This window comes from Lissotriton vulgaris, chromosome 2_1, assembly GCF_964263255.1.
Source record: "Lissotriton vulgaris chromosome 2_1, aLisVul1.2, whole genome shotgun sequence".
Classification (NCBI taxonomy): Eukaryota; Metazoa; Chordata; class Amphibia; order Caudata; family Salamandridae; genus Lissotriton; species Lissotriton vulgaris.
Genome location: NC_141687.1, coordinates 158,582,128 through 158,601,025, shown reverse-complemented (window position 1 = coordinate 158,601,025; position 18,898 = coordinate 158,582,128). Strand labels below are relative to the sequence as shown.

Genomic DNA, 18,898 nt, shown 5'->3' with positions numbered 1-18,898 from the left:
ACAGACACAGGGGAGCTACTGCAAACTTTCCAGATCCAGTCTGGAGCGTCGGACATGTAGGAGATCAGGAATCTACAGGTAGAAGTGTACATTAGAAGACTGAAATTCAGTTGGAGATGAAAGTTAACTCATTTGCAAACTTTTTTTAGGACCACTGCCATCTATATCATCACCATTTGTTCTTACTACTAGACTAAAGTGAATTCCTTGCAAAATTGTTCCAACACAATTGACCTGTGTGTAAACACCCTTCTACACTGAGCCACTCTCGCTGTTTTTAAACTTCTCCTATCTGTTTATCATTGCTCTAAGCCATGCGTCCCATGTTGCCTGGCCCACTTGCAAAGCTTTAATTCTATCCATTGGTCCCTTGTGTTTCCAGATGCCTGCAGCATCTAAAACTTGAAATTTAGGGAGCTGGCCTTTATTTCACTTGCAGGTCTTTTGCCATTGGGCTCAACTTCTATAACGAAAGCCAGTCAGCCTGCCTGCTCGACTCTCTTCCTCGAGTCGTCAGGCCTACTAACTGCTTTTGGAGATGCACTGCGTGACTCTGGTCTTGCTATCTCTGGTCTTGCTATAAAAGAAACGTTTTAATATATGAGACCACAACATCTACATCTATTGTGCTCAGTCATCTTAGTTTTGTCTTGATGATAACGGATTACATTTTACTGGGCCAAAACGTCGTCAACAGCCACTTTGCAGAAAACACAACTACCGATTGAAATAGAGAGGATTGTTTCAATCACTGTAGCAACGTTGTTCATTTGAAACACCTCTCCATCCAAAATAAATTACTTTAGTCCTCTCACCGGACTTTTATATTCTTTATTGTGATCTTCGTCCAGGGACTCTATTCACTCTTCAGCACCCTGTGTTTACCTGATACACCGAGCACCTACTGCAACATTAATTCTGGTCTGCTGTATGCTGCTTTAAATATTGGTTCATTAAAGACATTTTCATTTAAAAATATTTTTGGGTCATATCCCTTCTTTTCAGTTTATTATTTTATATAATTTAGTTCGTTTTAGAAATCTCATAAGTAGGCACTAAAGGTTAATTATGAAAACTACCGGGACAGCCCGTTCTCTCGTCTTCATTTGCTCAAGGCCCTGATTACAAGGCAGTTGGGAAATGCTGGGGCACTTCATACACTTGGCAAATACAATGTGGCGAGTGAGACATTTACTGGGTATGGTAAACTCTTGCTATTTTGGAGTTCTCCTCTGCAAATGAGGAACTGCATATGTAGTCTCTGTTTTTCCCACTAAACTCTGCATTTATTAGAATTGATCTCACCCACCTTTCATATCCGACCTGCCAAAATCTGTCACAGCGCAATTACCGGTGGAACAGTTATTCCATTTCCCAGCATTCTACACCCTGGTCAAACGTGTTTACACAGGGTTCAGAATTGACACCCTTTTGCCCACCTCAGTATTAGGCCTCAACTTACTTGCCTGATTTCATGGGTAACTACCAAAGGTCATTTATTTAGTGAGATTGGGGTTTTTGTTTTGAAAAGAATTCATTTATTTTTAATAGTCAACAATGTAGTGACCTAAAACTCTTCTGACTTCCAGGTCCTATGAATCACTACAAAAAGTACGTTCCCCAGAAGGCTGTAGAACCAGTTAATGACTTTCATTATTATGCAAGCCTGTTATAATTGGTTGGTTAATAGCTCTAACATCGTAGTACTAGCATAGCCTGATAAACAGTAACTGTTATTTTCACACTTATTATGCTTTTCTCTAGCCTACAAACCTGTGATGGCCTTAACAACCATGTCGGATACTTCAGGAATATCTTCATCTACAGGAACACACAGCATCTGAGGCGTCACCCAATGCAATGCCCTGGAGAAGCAACAGCAATCAATTAATCTCATGCATTACATCTCATTTCGCTATGCGTACTGTACGGCGTGTTTTACATGAACACAGTCCTCAGCCACCACTGGCATGGAACTCCTCAAAATAATTGTCATGAAATAAAAAAAAACAGGAAAAAGACGTCACACAACTGCAACAGCCCGTTTTAACTTGTGAATTGCACACAGAATTATTACACCAGACTACATTTGGGGAGTAGATTCTTTACATCGTCTATCATGAAAGGAATAAAGTGCAAAAGAACATTTTTCATAGTTAAATCTTTGCCCTAATAACAGAGCACTGAAAATAATCGCAATCTGAACAAAACATTGCATGTGCTTGTGAAACATGGCATAGCGATACAAAGTTAAAGAAGTGGCGGAAATTCTGATGGCTGCAGAGACTGAAGAATCACAATCAGAAATGTTAAGCAACTGTTGGAGAATAGTGCTGCTGAGGACCGAGGCTCGGAGAATGTGCACAGTGGTGCAGACTCTGATGCCATTGATGAGGAAGATGTGCCAAATGAAGAGAACACATGCATCATACCCTCAGGACATTCACCCTTTCTTTGCCACTTCCTGCAGCATGCCCAGTGTCCTTGGAACCCACAAAGATGCACCTATCACCCCAGGAGAGCCAGTCTGAGTCTCACTCATCTTTCGATGTCAGTGCATGTCCCCGCCCCTGAGCAGTCCTGCTCTAAACTTTTATTAGGATAAATTGGTGCCCCCTGTATTACAATGTGGCTACTATTTGTATGTTGACAATTTGTATACTGGCCTGCCATTATTTGAAGCTTTATATGCCAAGAGCACTCTGGCATGTGGCACAACATGTCAACAAAGGAAAGGGTCTCCTGTTCAGATGGTAGACAAACAACAGGATAAAACATTATCAATGAGATGGGCAGATATAAAGGATATGCATGCATCTGTTGACTGCCATCCGTGATGAGTCAACAATGGAAGTTACTGTGCCAAATGAGGGCACGCCTGTCAGACAAAAACCTGTGCCAGCTTAAGACAACAACCATTTCAGTGTTGACAGACCAGATCAAATGACATATAAAGCCACAAATAAATCTACAGCACGGTATAAAACTTTAATATTACTATGGTCTCCTGTCTCCTTTACGAGAAGCTTATTGTCCTGAAAGCAGAAAGGTGTGAGGATGCCATATGCCCGGTGGTGAAATTTGTTTCAAAGAAGAAAAGCATGTATTAAAAAAACGCTGACTCAATTCTGAAGTTCCCATTGCCCATTAAAGACCGGCTTCTGAACTGAGCGATATTTTAAATGATACGATACAAAACTGAAGTACTGGGTGAAAAACACAAAAAAACTAAATTTTACGAGAGAAGGTTATTTTAAACATTTGCATTAATAAATTACATAGCTTTTATAATTTCTATATTTTTCCTTTCACAGGACAAATACCGACCCTTACAGCTGCTTTTCACATTCAGCAATCATCATTTCACAGGTGTCAAATGTTGTGATTGAATGCCAAAGCCAGGATCCCAATCCGTTTTAACGTCGGGTTACAGAAGACATGCAAACCACGCACCAATAAATGTTATCCTGGACAAAGGAAGCTAAAAATAAAGGGCCCGTTTCACAAAGGGACTCCGCACTAACGGCGGAGGCCTCACACTCATGGTGGAGGCCTTGCAGTCATGGCGGAGGCCTCGTGGTCATGGCGGAGGCCCGCACTTGTGGCAGGAACTCCGCACTGCAGTTTATCATTGCGGAGGTCCCATCAAAAGTGCAGCCCCCTACTCCCCCCCCCAACACGACTGCGGGCCTCTGCCACGCGGGCTGAGGTCCATTGTGAATTAGGACCAAAAAAGTTGCTTCATGGAAGTCCATGGCAAAAACACACAGGACCAGCACAGCCAATGAGATGTCCGTGCCAAGCATTCAGGGAGAGGCAGGTGTGGCACCCAGGGACAGAAACCTTAGATGTGTACATGTTGAACATATATATAAAGGTGGTATGTTTACATATAGCCAAGGGGTGATACCTGTGACAGGTAGCCTAAGCGATCATTTTACTAGCAGTAGCTTTCCCAGTTTGTAAAATGGCCTGTGCCCACTTTATTGCCTGTCAGAACCCCGAACACATGCATGCAGATACCCCCATACTCAGGAGAACCAGAAGAACCATCTTGGGGGACTAGCCTTCTGAGGGATATATTTCTGCAAGAGGAAAACTGGAGGGATTTACCATGTTTTGGAGGAAAAATGCAAAAAATCTGACAAACCTCATGTTCTGCCGAGTCTTCCAGCCAGCCAGGGAGGTCTGACTTGCACCAACAGATACATTTTTTTTGTACAGAATTAGAAAATATATAGTTTTTATACTTTCAATTTAGTCCTGAGTTTTATATCTTTCATTCAATAAACAGTGCACCATAAACAACTGTCCATTTGTGAAATGCAGTAAAAATGTGGAGAAAATGTGGAAAACAAAAAGAAAAGATCTCTAAGCTTCTCATTATATCTTTGCTTAGGACTTGCACCAATACATAGCCCTGAAAGTGCAAAGAAAAACCAACAATATAGTTATATGGGTCAGAAAGCAAAGCAACGTGTGTGTTTTAAAAAACATAAATGCAGATCTTTTGCAAAAAGCACAGACCAGACATTGTGCGCACACCCCACCCAAAAGATCGATTGTGTCTTTCTAGTTAATGTAACAATTGTATAATTATCAAGTACTGGTGAATGGTTAAAACTAATATAAATTACATGTTTAAAAATATGTAACACAAAGCAACCAGCTCTGACCTCTAAACGATTGTATAGGGCTACTAAATAAAAACATTTTCTTCCAACATTCTTTTTGTTTGATACTCTAGACACCCTCTTTCCAAGCCCCCGCTGTGTATGTAAGTCTTATCATTTGTATGGACCGCAAAGTCAAAAATTATGACAAGAAAATACAATATAGTTGAAGAGAAAAACTCTGAAGCACAGTGCGTATATCCGAAGCCACACTTTTGTAAACAGTTTAAGAAGTGTAGGGTGACCTGGCGTCCCGGATTTGCCGAGACCGTCCCGGTTTTTGAACATCTGCCGGGACAGATTTAGGTCGTGTCGCGGTTTTTAGAAAGGATCAACTCAAAACAGTGAGAGGCCCTTTTTTAGGTGACCCAAATCAGATCTAGTTAGCAGCTGTTATAAGTAAGCAATGTAATTAACTGGTATGATTCTGGTTCGGAAAATGACATTCCATTTATTTTCTTAGTGCTCATCTGTGTTGAGGGGTGACATTCGTAGCCTCTTCGGCGATGTAGAATTGTAGCCCTTCCTCTATTTTTGTGAAATGTATCGTTTTTTGGGTAGCATGATGCGGTCACCAAAAAGAAGTGTCAGTTGACGTTAACAGTAAAGGAGAGTGTTTGGAATGAACATGAAAATCACTAAAGATTCAACCTGTTTGCAAGGGAGCCAGCTTTCTAAACAGGTCAGCCTGAGAATGAGATGTGCTCATTACCCAATGCTCAAGAGGATTCTGATCACGAATGACTACAGATTGTAAGAAACCGAGGATGCTCACCTTATTCTTCTTTGAACAGCGAGATCCTTCTTTTCATCATCTGTGGTTTCAGGACAGAAAACATGTTTGTATAGGCGAGTCATAATGAATTTTTCAATCTCATCCAATACTTTTTCTGCCTTTTCTGGAGATACTGTAAAGTAAAGAAGTTCTCATATGTTTGTAGGTAAATTACAATACATACTTGACAGGTAGTAAGCAAACAGATAAGGACATTAAGCAGCCATTATTTGCTTCTCCGATTTTAATTAAAGTTTTACAACAAATGTAATCTTTTTTCAAACTTCTTTGGTGCAATAAATTTGGCAATAAGAAACAACCTGACAGGTTGTCAGTCAGTTGCTTACCCACTACCTATTTTACTTTTACCACACAATCGTAGTATACCTAAGACGTTATTTACTCGTAGGCTTTCCTGTATACCACAATATACATTACATTCCATCATGAAAGGATGTAGATTCTGGGTAGGTAAAAAAGAGAAATCAGGAGCGCGTGGATGGGGGAGGGGTGAGTGGAACAAAGATTCTTTTACATTCTGGGTAGTGGTCACTGTGTGACCACCCCACAAGTGCCAGGGAGTTGAGGTGTCCCTACCCTGCCCCATTTCCCTAATTTTTTGATTTACCTTTCTAGGACACTGGGGCTAGGCTTAAGTCCCCAAGTTCTGAAATGCCAACTGCAACATTTTTCTCTGGGTTGTAGCCAATCAGATTGCTTGCTATCATACAGAAAGGGACGATAGGGGAAAAAAGGTCCCTCGGCGAATCAGTTGACCCTTTAAAAATGTTTTTTTTTTGCTAATTTGCTCAAAGTAGCCCAACAGGACTCTCGGGGGACCAACTGTCCAGACAGACCTAACTTTTATAAACCCTTCAAGACCAATCTGAGAACAAATTTAGGATGTAGAAATTACACATAAACTAGTCAGCCAACAGGGATGCAATCTGCCTTGCAACTATTGTTCGGAGAAGTTGGATCACAAATTGTCCATTCGCACAGTCACACAATGGTCTGCCTACTGAATATTAATTAGGCAGGATTCAATAAGCAACCTCTTGTGTTTGGCTGCAAATCCAGGGACGACAAACCCTGCACAGGACAGCAGACCCCCACATCTCTAAGTGCATTACTAAATTGAATTTTTTTTAGGAGTGCTTGTCTATTCAAGGGACAGTTGAGGCTTTAAAAAAAATGGTTTCCTGTTTGGGAAGACAAAAGGGAGTGCAGGGAACAGTCTACTTCGCTGGACTCCTGCCAGCATCCCCAAAGGGAAAGCTGGCCACCATAGAAAGCGTCACCCCCAATTCTAGTGTCTGTGTCTGATCAATAGTTTGTGACCACAACAGTAACCCAAACTACTGACAAATGTCATTGTGAATCGCAATGAGGAGGAGACATCCCTTTCAAGTCGCCTCCCAACAGCGACTCAACAAAGGAGGTTTGCACATCCCGAAACACTTTCGACCATATACCGTGTGATTAAGAAAATTGCATGTTTTACAACTGCAAAGGTGTATTGTACATCAGGGCCCTAGGATGGAACCAGAACCAGACAAGCAATAACACTTGCAGGCAATCTTAAAAAGGCAACATGCACAGAATCGCACATTGAGAGCTTAACTGGCTTACCAGGAGGTCCAAGTGGATTTAATATATAAAAATATGAAATAATGTAGGAAAATGTAGCTCCCAAAAATAAAAACGTAAGTAAGACTGTCAAGACTGTGGGGGACTTGGTCTTAAAAGATAATAGGCAATCTCCCGTCCTACTGCCCCTCTTCCTAATTCCTTCCACTGACCTAGTACTCATTGGCTCACTAACTCTAGCAGTCCCAGACAGTTTAGGCACTTTAGATTCCAGAATAAAGAACACATGCTATAGTTTTAGATAACTGACCCGGAGCCTACACATATTTTAATTACTCTTTCAGCCGAAGACAGCAGCCACGTCACATTAAAAGGAGGAACAAGAGGTATAGTTAATTCAAATGCAGTCATAAAAGTTGAGATTTTACTGCTACAGAACTCCAGCCATTTCCACAGGCTTTTCCCCAGAATTCACATGTCACCAAGCAAACCCAGGTTCTGGGCTTGGCTTCATAGAACGTGCCATGATTTTAAAGTGTCCCTCTAGAGAACCTGGGCAGTTATGGATGTTCATGGAGTTCAATGTGAAGAACCGAGTAGGGTTTTTCCTTTTCTGGGTATGGCCATCAATATAGCTCGCCAAACAGCCATGCAAATCAAAACTCGCCCACCAAATGCAATGCTCATGCTCTCACCCTCAATTAAACACATGCAATTACAAATGATGTAAATGATCATCTTATAGATATCACATTACTCTAACCACTTAAGCAGAGAAAACTATGAATTAACTGACTTAATTAACTAATTTGAGGGCGTGAGCTGTTTTAATTACATCTTGCTTTGGGGTTTCTATTTTTTGGCATACAATCTGACTTCATAAGCATTTCATTTAGTGTGCGATTTATACTCTTTGTGGAGGCAAGGGGGGGGGGGCAGGGTGTTAGGGTTTTACTATAGTTGTGAACCTAGGACCAGCGCTCTAATGCCTCTTCGAAGTCCCGGATGTCCCGATTGCTTGCAGCTTATACTCCTATATATGAATTTGAATTTCCCAGCAGTTACTACCAATCGTTTGCGTTCCGCTTTATGATTTTGAATGTGAAGTCCACCTTTTGTTAGCCGTTGGCTTTCTTTGAGAAATGGTGTGGCACGCATGGCTGTCCTTGTGGTTTCTACTGTTAGGAGGTGAGTGTACAGTGCTCAGGTCTCTTTTGTGAGGAAAGTTCTCTTTCAATAAACAACTACACATATTTTCCAGTTCCTGTGTCTTTACTTTCCTTTGTTATGGTTTCTCTCAGTCATAGGGAGAGGTTGTTTGAGGAAAGAGGATAACTAACTAATGCAGACACCCTTAGACTGTCTCACACTGACAGTGCAGCCTATTATCAGTGTCTCATGACAAGCAGAGCCTGTACTCATTTCTATTTGCCCACAAACGTTTAACTTAACAAAACTGTTGAGCTCTTGGGCGACCTTACTGCTAAACTTTCGAAGTCCACTGTTAATGACAAAGCTTCTTTTGAGGCTGTGTTTGAATCATCATTTAAAATTGGAACTCCAGAAATAGTCTGTGTGCCAATCGCTGGAACTTTGACACAGTCACAAAATATGTAGCTTTGTATGTTGGGTAATTCTGGAATCGAAAGCTAGGCTGGGCTAATCTGAATCACTAGTTGCAACATTTTGGCAGAGTTAAAAGAGGAATTAAAATAAGAATAAACCCAGTCTTTTTATACGCCCTTAGATTAGTAGCAGTTACTAGACATCACTAATCAACATGCCGTGCCCTTCTTTATCATCAATGTATTTTTATAGTGCAATCTCACCCTGATGCACCTACTGGTACACTTACAGAAAATGACTACAAAAACAATTACACATATTTAAAGAACAATTAAGAACTGTAAACAATTGCAGTCAAATGGATTTTTTTAAACTAGCACCAGTTAGTTACAATAGTACATTAAAGTATAAAAGCGAGGATGAAGTTGAGACTACTGCCATAATTGTGGAAAGAAGGCAAGCGCAATGGGCTATTTTCCATAGCCCTACAGCCCCATCCACTACTGGAGTGATCCTACCTTTAAAGACCAATCCAGGGTCCCCACAGCCACCATGGATGCCCTGAGGGAGTGTCGTCCTGAATGAGGAGTTTCGCTTTTAAAAGGTCAGGGTTCCCTCTGCTCCACTCAAATGGGAAACCTATGAAAGCCATCTTTGGAAAAGAAAGGCGATGCAATTTCTCATCCATAAAGTGAATGAATATTTAATACATTATTAGGGCTCCATATTTAAACTTCACTAAAGAAAGTCAAAAGAAAAATGGGAGCAGGCGGTATTAGCAGCAGCATGCAAAAGGTTGCTGGGAATTAGAGAGTAAGGCTGTCCTTTGGAGAATCTCAAGGAGAGGATTATAAAGAACTTTAAAAAATCAGTTCATCTTCCTTGCTCTCACTTTTTATTTATTTATTTATTTTAGAGGTTTTATATAACGCTGGCTGGACCCAGAGGTATCAGAGCGCTTTACAAATGTAACAGAAAGGTGTTTAAATACAGGTACAGTGTGTATAAGTACAGAAAAATGATTCATAAATGAGCAGTCCACATAGAATAAAGGTTAAACTAGATTAAAAAGTAAAAAACAATTGTTAAACACAATATAGAGGTCGCAGTTTGGTGGGAAGGTTCGATATAGTATACCAAGGAGCAGGAAGGACAAAAACGTGAAAGAAAAATGAAGGTCATAAAGTGTAGTAAGGAACGGGAGGTAAAGGAGAGGCAAGGAGGGGAGGTAAGGTGATCTGATTGAAGGGGAAGGGAAGGAGAGGGGTGGCAGGAGGGGGGTCACTAGCCGTAGGTGGAGCAGTTGGGTGGGGGGATGCTGAGAGGGCGAGGCCACTCGGGAGGATTAGAAGCCCCCGTATTTATTAAGGAGAAGAAGTTTGAGTTCTTTTTTTGAAGCTGGGGTAGGACGGGTTACAACGGAGGTCTGTTGGGAGGGCATTCCAAATAAGTGGGGCATTGCCTGAAAAGGAGCGTGACTGAGTGGAATTCTTTTTCTGAAGGGGGGGGATAAGTAGGAGGGTGTTAGAGCTTCTCAGGGATGGCGTGCAGCCTGCTTTGGTCAATATGTTAGCAAGGTATGTCGGTGTGTTTTGGTGGAGGATTTTGTGCGTAATGCAGGCGGTTTTATAAGTGGATCTGCCGTCAATGGGGAGCCACTTGAGGGTTTTGAGGGCGGGAGAAATGTGGTCAAATCGTTTGCAGTCTGTGATAAGTCTGGCCGCGAGGTTGAGCACTGATTTTAGAGGTGCCAGGTGGGTTTTGGGAATTCCGGTGAGGATGGCAATGCAGTAATCAATGCGCGATAGAACAAGAGATTGAACTGTCAGTTTGAAATCATCAATTGGGATGAAGGGCTTAATTCTCTTAAGGTTATGGAGGGTAAAGAGGGCTCCTTTGGCAGAGTTTTTGATGTGTACGTTGAGAGTTAGGCGGTTGTCAAGGGAGATGCCCAAGGATTTGACTGAGGTGGCTAGGGACAAGGGGCAGTTGAGGCAATTAAGGTCTGTGATCCAATTTTGAATGGGGCGCTGGTTGTTTTTTGGGGAGAAAAAGAATAATTTCGTTTTTTAGGGTTAAGTGTGAGGTGGTTCGAGTGGAACCAGGCTTGAATTTTGATGAGGGTGTTGTTGAGGTGGAGGATGTCAGCATGGGTTTTTATCTTATGGTAGAGTTGTGTATCGTCAGCGTAAAGATGGTAGTTGATCCCGGCTTGTTTGAAGGAGAAGTGTGGCTCAAGTGGTTGGAGCGGCAGACCCTGATGCCGAGGTCTGGCCCGGACCAGGGTTTAATTCCCCACCTCGGCGGGTCTTGGGCTCAAATTTCCCCGGACCTGACAATTCTCGCCTTGGTGCCTATTCCAATCATGGAGTCCCACTCTGTAACTCTGGGCAATAGCTTGCTTAATCTCCACAACGGCCCCTCACAGCAGGATGCCTGGCTTTCACCTTGGGGATGCCCAGTAATGGGTTATCTCGCAGGGGAATACCAGGACGGGTTCCCTAAGCAAGCGCTGCGACGCTTTCGGGCAGCCATGCGCTCTACAAATCAAATTTCATTTTATTCATTTGAGAATGAGGGTAAGGGGTTCCATGAAGAGGTTAAAGAGAGAGGGAGAGAGTATGGATCCTTTCGGAACTCCTAGGAAAATGGGGGAGGGGTTCGATAAGCAGTTGTGGATTTTAATTTGTTGAGCACGGTGTTGCAGGTATGAGACAAACCAATTATGAGTTATACCATTAAGGCAGAATTGTTCTCTAAGGACTTTGAGTAGAACAGAATGGTTAACGGTATCGAACGTTGCGGAGAGATCGAGGAGGATCAATAGGCTAGATTCGCCATTGTCGAGGGAGTGGTGAATGTCATCTACAATGTTAAGCATGACTGTTTCGGTGCTGCAACCTTTCCGGAAGCCTGATTGGAGGGGGTCAAGTAAGTTAAAAAGTTCAATGTGTCTGTCAAGCTGAAGGACACATTTTTCAAGGGCTTTCGAGAGAAGGGGCAGATTGGAAATAGGACGGAGGTTGTTAAGGTCATTAGGGTCGGCAGTAGGGTTTTTGAGAATGGGGGTGATTTGGCCCAGTTGTAGGGAGGTGGGGACACAGCTGGTGGCTAGGGAAGTGTTAATGATCAAGGTCCAGGAAGGGGTAATGATGTGTTTGAGGTTTTGGACAAGTTTAGAAGGGAGGGGGTCTTTGGTGTGGGAGGAGGGTTTAAGTTTCGCAATGATGTCAAAGACATCTCTTTCAGAAACAGGCTGGAAATTATGCCAGGCGGCGTTATTTTTAAGGAGAGTGTTAGGGGGATTGGAATCGTGGAGGGTGGAAGGAATGGAGGGAACGGGAGATCAGTGCTATGTAGGATCATGGAGGGAGCAGGGGGGGGGGGGTGGAAGGTATGCTGGTGAGTTAGGGGAGATGTCCAAAATGGAGGTAGAGGTCGGAGTCTGGAGGAAGGATTGTTCTATTCTAGCAATTTTTTCAGAGAAAAAGAGGGCTATTTCTTCGCATCTAGTGGTCGAGGCCAGAAGTATAGAAGGAGTGGATGAGGTTTGATTGCGAACAATGTTAAACAGTTCTCTGGGTCTATTTATGGCTCGGTCCAGTTGTGCTCGGAAAAAGGATGCTTTTTGTTTAAAGATGTGTTTTGCAAGTCTGAGGTGAGCTAGGTGCAAAGGGGTAGGGTGCTGTCTCCACATTCTTTCCGTCTGTGTAAGTGAGCGTCTTTCATTATTTAGCTCAGTATTCAACCATGATTTGGAAGGAATGGTTCTTTGTTTTTTAAGCTTCAGTGGGGCCAGGAGGTCCAGGGTATCCACAACTGCTTTGCTGTGGTGTTCTGTAAGCTCATTCGCGTTCAGTGAGGGAGAGATGGCAAGAAGTTGGGGATGGAGTTTGGATTCCAGTAAATCAGGAGGGATATTAAGATTTCTGGACAGTTTCATGGGTTTAATGATTTTCGTGGGAGGGGGACTGCTATAGAGAACAGTATGAGATGGTCGGACCAGTCGATGGGAACGTTGTTGGATAGGAGGGCTAGATCTTTGCTTGTAATGATGGCATCTAGGATTGCTCCTTTGGAATAGGTCGATGATTTGCAAAGTTGCTCGAGGTTATTGATCTCAAGAAGGTTGGATAGGAGGGTGATAAGAGGGGTTATTGGTCTCATTCAAATGGAGGTTGAGGTCTCCCAGGAAAATGTTTTGGGAGTTGGAAAGTGACGATTGTGTAAGAAGGTCGGATAGCTCATCAACGATGGGATGTGTATTGCTGGGAGGGTTATATATGTTGTGAAGGCGAATGGGTTGGGAGCCGTGAATTTCAGCTTCTAGGTATTCAAGGGCGAAGTAATTAGTGTTATTGACAAGGGAAAGTTGTAATTCCTCTTTGAAGATGATGGCAACACCACCGCCTTTTCGGATGGGCCGGTCTTTCCTGAGAATAGAGTAGCCCGTAGGGGCGAGGAGGTCAAGGATGCTTGTCGAGTGGTCATTGAGCCAGGTTTCCATTAGGAACGCGATGTCAATGGATTCACTAAGAATATTTTCAGAGATTTCAGTGGCATGTCGAACAGCGGACCGACAATTAACAAGCATGCAGGAAAGAGGTTTAGGGGGAGTTTTGGGGAGTGGAAGGGAGTGGATGGAGCTGAGTTGGGGAGGTGGCCTAGGTGAGCTAGGTGAGAGGGGAGTTCGGCTAGTCCCCAATATGACAGGGATGCTGGAGACAGGGGGAGGCTGGATCTTAGTGGGTGAGCAGGGAGGGTAGGATTTGCAGAGGTCTAGGATCTCCATAGGTGAGAGGAGGCAGGCGGTGTGGAGAGGTCTGTGTGCGCGGCAGTATAGAGGAGTAGTGCAAAATGGTTTGGGGGTAGTGGGATTAATATGTCTAGTGTGAGTGGAGTTTATTCGTAGTGGGAGGGCTCAGTTTTTGCGGAAATAGAAATCAGATCTAAGATGAGCGAGATCCCTAGTGAGAGTGGCGAGAATGCGTTTAATGTTGCCAAGAGAGTTAGATATAAGTCTAAGGTGGGAAATTGGAGAAGGGGGAGGGAGCGGCACGGGGTGTTCATAGTAGGGCAAGAGGAGAGGCATGGAGGGGGGAGGTGGGTATATGGCCATAAAAGGTGAAGGAGGGGTAGGATTGTTCGGAAGTAGGGTGAAGGGCGGGTCGGGATGGTGGGAGTCATGAGTTTCAAAGGGAGAGAGGATGGGTCTAGGGAAGGAGGTGTAGGGGCTATTCTGGAATAGAGTGAGAGACGGTTCGGGGTGGTGGGTGCAATGAGTTTCGGGGGGAGAGAGGATGGGTTTAGGAGAGGAGGAAATGGGTGGGGTCGGAGGAGGGGAAGGGCACAGAGAGTCCGTAGGGGGGTGGGGGTTAGCACACGTGAGGCGTGAGGGAGGGCAGGTCGTGTGTGTGGGGGATTGGAAGCTGCGGGGAGTAGGGAGGACCTGGGGAAGAGGAGGGACGGTGGGAGTAGGAAGGACTGGAGGGCTGAGCAGTGGGTGGAGGTCAACAATTGTTTGGCATTGTTGGACGTGGACACGGTCAGCAATTGAATGGCATTGCTGGACGTGGACATGTCTACAGGGGGGAGTAAAGGATAAGGGAGAGGGGTTAAAGTGGAGGGCAAAGGATGAGAGGGGGGAAGGGTGTTGTCGGAATTGGGAAGTTGGATGGTCAGCAATTGTAAGGCATTGTTGGACGTGGGCACGTCTGTACATTTCTGATCGGGACTAGAATTAAAAGACTAAGAGGCTAATCATTTGCATTCTTAAAGCAAAGCTGGAGGGGGTGGGGGAGCTTACGGAGTTCCAGGCCGATAGACTGAGGCTCTCTTGCAAAGGTCCTACTTTAAGGGTCTGGATAGACAGCTACCGATGACAGTCCTTGGCAACACTGAAGCTTCTGGTTTGTCAACAGGTGAGCACTAGGCTCGTAACAAGCGAGTCTCCAACTCCCCACTGTAATATGCAAGATGATGCAGAGGCCCACAGGGTGATCTGGAAAAAGAGGCCCTGTGTCGGATTGTCTCCACGAGCACCCCAGAGGGTGGGCACTACATCCTAAAGAGTGGAGGAAGTGGTTAACCGCGTTCATGCGGAAGTAGAGGGAAAGCCACAAAGAGGCACGCGAGGGATGGTCGGATAGAATGCTACCCCAACGTTTAATGCTGCTGAGCTCTAATTTAGAGAGCTTAGATGCTAACGACATACTGCAATTTTTGTTTCCCAAGGAAGTGAAGAGGCTTATCCTCACCCAGAAATGCCACATAAGGAATTCGGAGCCAAAGGGTTAAAAGACAAGAGGGACATTTTCAACCAGAGTAAGGCACCAGTGCCCCAGCGGAGAAAGAATGATCCAGAGATGGGAAGGCCTCATACCACCAGCGTGATCAGTGGCAAAGTGCTATCACATGACATACTCAAAAGGCCTCAGTAAGCTCTCCTTAAGCTGCAGTAACTTACATGTCACAGCCCTCTCCTTCTGAAAAGGCATGAGATCGTTTTCCATTAGGAAATTTTCACTTACGCTCTGTGTTGCGAAAGCCTAAATCTAGGAAACTTGAAACATGTTTCCTGCGTAGCGTCCAGCAGATTTGGTCTGACAAAATGTCTAGATGAGTTATTGTAAACTACAGGATTATAAAAGCAGAATTTAAGGGGAACCTTATCCGTCACCTCCTAATCATACAACGTAAGGGAGGTTGGGTTTCTTCACACTCCCCCCACTCTTAATCTATATAATCATGAATTGTTTTGCAGATCTATGCACTAGTTCTTTAATTATTTCTCCATCAAATACTTGGTCCATGTATTACAAGTACAAGTACCAAGATCAATATCAATTTCTAGGTAGAATCGCAAACGAATGCTGCGACTCAGCTGAGCGAACGGACATCACTGCTCATTGTCTCCTGCAACAGTAATATTAGCATCTCACACAAAAGGAAATTCACTTTAGGGTGGTTGCAGAGGAAAGAAAGTATGCTAATAGACTAAACAGTCAATTTTAGTATTAAATCTTTTTATTAAGAGAAAAGGTATCACAAGAAGTGCAGCTGCTCGTGTTTGAACTGGAACGGGCCCACCGTTGATAATACAGGCATGTAGGCAGGTCTGAGATGAGCTCCAGTCATTTTGCGTTATACACAGCAGGTCGCCTACAACCCAACTGGGCCGGCCGCGTTGTAAAGGTTCAGGAGCCATCTTTGGTTGCATTATGCCATAAAACAGAAGAACAACAATCCCAACAAATCCCCCCCCCCCCCAACCCCACCCACACCACCCCCCTCATTGTCCATCGAGTAAGAGAACGGCAGGAGACTGACATCGCTTTAAAGGGTTTCCTGGGAGGTATCTCACCTCCGGGCTTTCGGCCTACATGATTGTTTTTTAGGATCTGTGAGTGGGGTATCTGCCAAGCGCAGCAGTCGCAGGTAGCTGGGGCAGCTTAGCTCCCTGAATTCCTCTGTGAGTAGGGTCAGGAACGGCCGCCATAGTTCCGCAAACTCCGCTCCTTTCCCCGCTTTCGCCAACAACTTCTCCATACCTAGCACCATCCAAAGCCTATGTAGCCACCCAAGTTGCTGAGGGGGTTGAACGTCCCTCCAGTGTGCCACAATGTTCTGTATCGCTGTCCCCAGTGCAATCGCTATAAGTCTCCCCCTCATGGACTTCAGGGACTTCAAGGAGTTAGGGAGGCCAAGCAACACATAGGCGGGGAATCTGGGAAGTTGTGTATCTAGGTGCATGTCTATTAAGTCAAGAATGGAGGTCCAGTAAGGTTGTAAACGCTCACAGCTCCACAGTAAGTGTTCGTAGCGTGCTGAGCTCCCCGTACCCCCTCCAGCAGCGATCGCTAACTCGGGGGTCCCAGCGGTGTAGGCGTTCAGGTGTATGATACCAGTAAGTGACCACTTTGGTCAGTGTTTCGGTAAGGCCCATGTGGTAGGCTGAATGTCTGGCCCTGTGGTATATGCCTTCCCACTCCTTGCGTGTAAGTTCTCTCCCCAGGTCTCTCTCCCATCTGGCCCTCCCTGCAGTGTATGAGTGGATGTTGGTGAGAAGTAGGTGTTAATATAGGTCAGAGAGCAGCTTTTTGTCGAGCTACGTGTCAACAGCCATTTTTCTTACGGTGTGAGGGGCCGCTGTGCGCCAGGTTTATTTAACAGGTGTAGTACCCAGTGACGGACCTGCAGGTAGGGCAGGCGGTCCGCTTCTGGAATGCCATAGTCCTCTTTCACCTTCTGAAAGGGGAGAATACCGCTAAGGTCAAATATGTGCCCCACGTCTCTGCAGGGCGTCGTCCTCCAAACCACAAACGCCTGGGGGTCGAGGCCAGGGGAAAAGTCCGGGTTACCGAAGATTGGTGTCATCGGGGAGGGGAATGAAGTGAGACGCACGGCCGCATTGTCCCAAGTGCTCAGGAACGTGCTTGTGATCTGCGACGCATAGAGATTATTATTATTAATATTATTAAAGAATTTTGTACCGCGCACGGTTACCCAGGGGCATCCCAGCGCCTATAGAGAATCAAAGCAAGCTACCTGTATCAAGCAGAACAGAGCTGAAGTTATTCTGGAAATAGGTAGGTTTTCAGATGTTTCCGGAACCTGAGCAAATTTGGTTCAGAGCGTAGTGAAAGTGGGCGGGAGTTCCAGACGTGCGCAGTATGGATAGAAAAACTCCTGCCACCTGATCGGGCTCTCCTAATTCTCTTTATCTGAAGGAGGTGTTTATTGTCGGAGCGTAGAGCTCTAGTGGGCTTATAGGGCCGAATCATGTCCTTCAGAATAGCTGGTCCTTTCCCCTGTATGCTCTTGTGAGCAATACAGAGGGCCTTAAAGGTCACTCTCTTTGACAGGAAGCCAATGGAGTGCCTTTAAAGCAGGCCTGGCTGACTGCCTGGCCGGAACGTTCCGCAGCAGCCTAGCTGCTGCGTTCTGCACTTGTTGCAGAATCTTGAACGTTGACTCCGGTGCTCCGAGGAAGAGTGCATTACTGTAGTCAAGGCGTGAGATGATTAGACCTTGGACTAACAGCTTCCGGGAGAGTTCAGGTAAGAGGGGGAGAACCTTATGGGCCGATCGGAGCAGTCCTTAACACACGCCAGCGGTCTTCTTGGCGTGTGTCCTAAAGGACAGATCAGGCTGCAGCCAGACCCCCAGGCTCTTAATCTCCTTCTTTGGGTCAGGCGGGGTGCCCATACAGTTGGGCCAGCTGCTCGGCGAGAGGGCAAAACTTGAGTGCCCAAGATCATCAGCTCGGTTTTTGAGCTGTTCAATTTGAGCGATGACCTGGACATCCAGTCAAACACCTCTCTTAAGCAAGAATGGAGCCTCTCTGGTTGTTTCTCCAGCTGTGTCAGACCCACCACTAGCTGAGTGTCATCCGCATAGCTTATGGTCTTCAGGCCAAACGGAGACACCACACCCTCCAGGGGTGCCATATACACGTTAAATAACGTGGGGCTCAGGGATGAGCCCTGAGGCACCCCACAGTGAAGTGGAAGGGGAGGAGATTTCGTGTTACCTTCCCAGACCTCAAAGGTACGCCCCTCCAGAAAAGAGGCCAACCATTCCAGGGCCACTCCTGTGACACCTGACTCTGCTAGGCGTTGTAGCAGCACTCCATGATTGACGGTATCGAAGGCCGCACTTAGGTCCAGGAGGATCACTGCCACTGCCTGGTCTTGGGCGGCCTATGGCGGCGCGGTAAGAACGGGACACCCTGGAGCGGTCGGCCTGCCACTGCCTGGTCTTGGAAGAGCCAGTGTTTACTGGATTCCAGTTGGTGCCATTCCACGAGTGTGCGCAAGTATAAAGTGAGGTTGGGTATAGCCACTCCGCCATGTGCGGAAGGGAGTATAGCAATCGAATGTTTAAAACGCGGGCGGTGGCCATTCCAGATATAACGAGCTAAGTCGGATTGCGTCTTTTGGAGCCATCCCGCCGGCGGGCGCAGGGGGAGAGTTTGGGAGACATAAAGAATCTGCGGCAGCAAGGTCATCTTGGTAGCCGCAATGCGACCCAGCCAGGAGAGTGTGAGGGGTTTCCATCTCCTGAGTTCCCCGTTGAGGCGCGAGCTGAGCCTTGCGTAATTGGCGTCTGCCGTAGCTCGCACAGTCGGTGCCAACAGGACCCCCAGATAGGAAATGGGGGAGTTAGACCATTGTAAGTCAAATTCCGCCTTGGCTTCTGCTAACACGTCTGGTGACAAGGATATGTTTAGGGCCTCAGACTTCCCCACGTTGACCTTGAAGCCCGAGGCCAGAGCAAAGGTATGAAGCTCCAC

The 18,898-nt window shown here is 45.4% G+C and overlaps 1 protein-coding gene across 2 annotated transcripts in view; it reads right to left on the bottom strand.

Annotated features, from left to right (window-relative positions):
- RABGEF1 (RAB guanine nucleotide exchange factor 1) overlaps positions 1-18,898 on the bottom strand; it is a 415,118-nt gene that overhangs the window by 54,345 nt on the left and 341,875 nt on the right. For both annotated transcript variants that reach the window (XM_086954629.1, XM_086954628.1), the window contains 2 exons: positions 5,449-5,581; positions 1,774-1,865 (listed from right to left, as the gene is read on the bottom strand). In XM_086954629.1, coding sequence (XP_086810755.1) covers positions 1,774-1,865; positions 5,449-5,581 — 225 coding nt within the window. The remainder of the gene's footprint in view (positions 1-1,773; positions 1,866-5,448; positions 5,582-18,898) is intronic.